The sequence below is a fragment of the Homarus americanus genome, unplaced genomic scaffold, assembly GCF_018991925.1.
Source record: "Homarus americanus isolate GMGI-L3 unplaced genomic scaffold, GMGI_Hamer_2.0 scaffold47967, whole genome shotgun sequence".
Taxonomy (NCBI): Eukaryota; Metazoa; Arthropoda; class Malacostraca; order Decapoda; family Nephropidae; genus Homarus; species Homarus americanus.
In genome coordinates this window covers 1,199,474-1,203,206 of record NW_024731965.1, presented here as the reverse complement: position 1 = coordinate 1,203,206, position 3,733 = coordinate 1,199,474, and the positions used below count along the sequence as shown (strand labels likewise).

The window sequence follows — 3,733 nt, the reverse complement described above, 5'->3', positions numbered from 1 at the left end:
AATCTAACCTAACCTAACCTAACCTCTCTCTCATCAACACGCACATCTGACCCGCAGCTCACAGCTCAGGAAACAGGTGTAAATATCATGAAAAGTTTCTCCTGACTCAGCTGGCCATTTTAAGCTGCGGTGACCAGCAGCCGCCGCCCACCTTGTACACCTTCATATATGTATTTCGAAAGTCTTACCACCGATAAAAAAAAAAAAAAAAAAAAAAAAATTATTATATATATATATATATATATATATATCTTGATAAAATCACACGGGAAAATGGAAACAACGGAGTACCATTTTCCATGTGTATCAAATATATCGTTTCATTATTTATATAATATATATATATATATATATATATATATATATATATATATATATATATATATATATATATATATATATATATATATATATATATATATATATATAATACGTACACTTTTAGTAGCATCTAATATTTTCTTTGGCATCTTATATCACGATTTATGTGCATAGGAGTGTCAATTTAGGTGTACGTAAAAAACAAACCATTTAAATACCTGACACATTGATCTGTACATTGATGACGATCTAGATCCATCCAGGTAAGACTTTTCTCACATGGCTTTACGTCTCGCCAAATAAAACTAATATTTCTAACATATATAGGAGGCAATAGGTTATTTTCCACCATTTAAAAGTGCAAATAATATAGAATTCTTTTATCCTCGTACAACAACACACTGTGCGTATGGTGTAGTAAATCTCTCATGGGAATTCATCAACTAGTTCAGGTCACATTTATCCATAGTGTTATACATGACCACAACGAATCCATTTATATACTGGTATCTTATCGCCTTTATCGAAACCTTAAATACACAATAAACAAAGACGTCAATGCAGAGTTTATATGAGAGAAGGCTTCATCATATCCAGCCAGTATCCAGTACCGGGGTCCTTCCAGTGTCACCCAGTACCGGGATCTTACCAGTGTCACCCAGCACCAGGGACCTACCAGTGTCACCCAGCACCAGGGACCTACCAGTGTCACCCAGCACCAGGGACCTACCAGTGTCACCCAGCACCAGGGACCTACCAGTGTCACCCAGCACCAGGACTCCCAGTGCACACACCAGGGACCTACCAGTGTCAGCACCAGGGACCCACTAGTGTCACCCACCCAGCACCAGGGACCCACCAGTGCCACCCAGCACACCAGGGACCTACCAGTGTCACCCAGCACCAGGAACTACCAGGGCACTACCAGTGCCACCCAGCACAGGGACCTACCTGTGTTACCCAGCACCAGGGACCTACCAGTGTCACCCAGCACCAGGGACCTACCCACCCAGCACCAGGGACCTACCTGCCACCCAGCACCAGGGACCCACCAGTACACCTACCAGTGTCACTAGACCTGGCCTACCAGTGTCACCCAGCACCAGGGACCTGTAGTGTCAGCACCAGGGACCTACCAGTGCCACCCACTAGGGACAGTGCCCAGCACCAGGGACCTGTGGCACCAGCCAGCCCAGCACCAGGGACTCTAACAGTGTCACCCAGCACCAGGACCTACCAGTGCTACCAGTGCCACCCAGCACTGTCACCCAGTACCGGGGACCTACCAGTGCCTACCAGGTCACCCAGCACCAGGGGACCTACCAAGCACCAGGGACTCACTAGCACCCAGCAATCAGGACAGCACCAGGGACCTCACCCAGGGGACTCAGTGTGTCACCTGGCACCAGCACCTACCAGTGGTTTCACCAGCACCAGGACCTACCAGTGTCAGCATAGTGCACCCAGCACCAGGGACCTACCAGTGCCACCTCCAGCAACCTACCAGTGTCACCCAGCACCAGGGACCTACCAGCCACTCCAGCACCAGGGACCCACCAGTGTCACCCAGCACCAGGGACCACATGGCAGCACCAGTGGGACCTACCAGTGTCACCCAGCACCAGGACCCTGTGTCACCAGCACCAGGACCTACCAGTGCCACCCCCAGCACCCTACTATGTCACCCAGCACCAGGGACCTTCCAGTGTCACCCAGCACCAGGGACTCCACTCCAGTGGGGCACCCAGCACCAGGGACCTACCAGTGTCACCCAGCACCAGGGACCTACCAGTGCCACCAGGGACCTACCAGTGTCACCCAGCACCAGGACCTACCAGCATCAGTCACCCAGCACCCTAGGACCTGTCCACCCAGCACCAGGGACCCACCTCCAGCACCAGGGACCTACCAGTGTCACCCAGCACTGGGACCCACCAGTGCCTGTGTCACCCAGCACCAGGGACCCAGTACCCAGCACCAGGGACCTACCCTACCAGTGTCACCCAGCACCAGGGACCTACTGAAACAATGTACCCAGCACCAGGGGACCTACCTGTGTCACCCACCAGGGACACCAGGGACCAACCAGTACCAGTGTCACCCAGCACCCACCAGGGACTCACCAGTGCCACTCATCAGGGCACCAGGGACCTACCAGTGTCACCCAGCACCAGGGGGACCTACCACCAGTGTCACCCACAATTAGGACCTACCAGTGTCACCCAGCACCCAGGGGACCTGGTGTCACCAGGCCTACCAGTGCCACCCAGCACCAGGGACCTAGTGCCACAGCACCAGGGACTGTCACCCAGCACCACCAGGGACCCACCCAGTGCCACCCAGCACCAGGGACACCAGCGTCACCCAGCACCAGGGACCTACCAGTGCCACCTCCAGCACCAGGACTGGACCTACCAGGTCACCCAGCACCAGGGACAGTGTCACCCAGCACCAGGGACCCCAGTTACCCAGCACCAGCCTACCAGTGCACCCAGCACCAGGGACCTACCAGTGTCACCCAGCACCAGACCCACCAGTGCCACCCAGCACCAGGGACAGTGTCACCACCAGGGGACCCACCAGTGTCACCAGGGACCTTGTCACCCAGGGGACCTACCAGTGTCACCCAGACCAGCCTACCAGTGCCACCCAGCACCAGGGACTCCACCAGTGTCACCCAGCACCAGGGACACCAGTGTCACCCAGGGACCTACCAGTGTCACCCAGCACCAGGGACTGTGTCACCCAGCACCAGGGACTCAGTGCCCAGCACCAGGGACTACCAGCACCCAGCACCAGGGACTACCAGTGTCACCCACACCAGGGACCTAACCAGTGTCACCCAGCACCAGGGACCTACCAGTGTCACCCAGCACCAGGACCTACCAGTGTCACCCTACCAGTGTCACTCTACCAGGGACTCACCAGGTGCACCCAGCACCAGGGACCTACCAGTGCCACCCAGCACTAGGACCTACCAGTGTCACCCAGCACCAGGGACTCACCCAGCACCAGGAGCAGTGTCACCCAGCACCAGGGACCTCACCAGTAGTCACCCAGCACCAGGGACTTACCAGAAAGACCAGGGACCTACCAGTGTCACCCAACACCAGGGACACCAGTGCACCAGACCTCAGTCACCCAGCACCAGGGACCTACCAGTGTCACTCACCCAGCACTACCTGTGTCACCCAGCACCAGGGACCCACTAGTGTCACCCAGCACCAGGGACTCTACAGCTGTCACCCAGCACCAGGGACCTACCAGTGTCACCCAGCACCAGGACCCACCAGTGTCACCCAGCACCAGGGACCTACCAGTGTCACCCACTCAGCCACCAGTGGTCTCAGGGACCACCGTGCCAGGGCACCAGGGCCCTACCAGTGTCACCTAGCACCAGGGACCTACAAGT

General features: G+C 55.0%; 1 protein-coding gene across 1 annotated transcript; it reads left to right on the top strand.

Annotated features, from left to right (window-relative positions):
* Positions 1-892: 892 nt before the first annotated feature.
* Positions 893-3,533, top strand: LOC121868100 (mucin-1-like). The gene is made up of 2 exons (XM_042368369.1): positions 893-2,409; positions 2,573-3,533. Exons 1-2 carry the CDS (start codon positions 893-895, stop codon positions 3,531-3,533), a joined length of 2,478 nt encoding a protein of 825 aa, XP_042224303.1.
* The last annotated feature ends 200 nt before the right edge of the window (positions 3,534-3,733 follow it).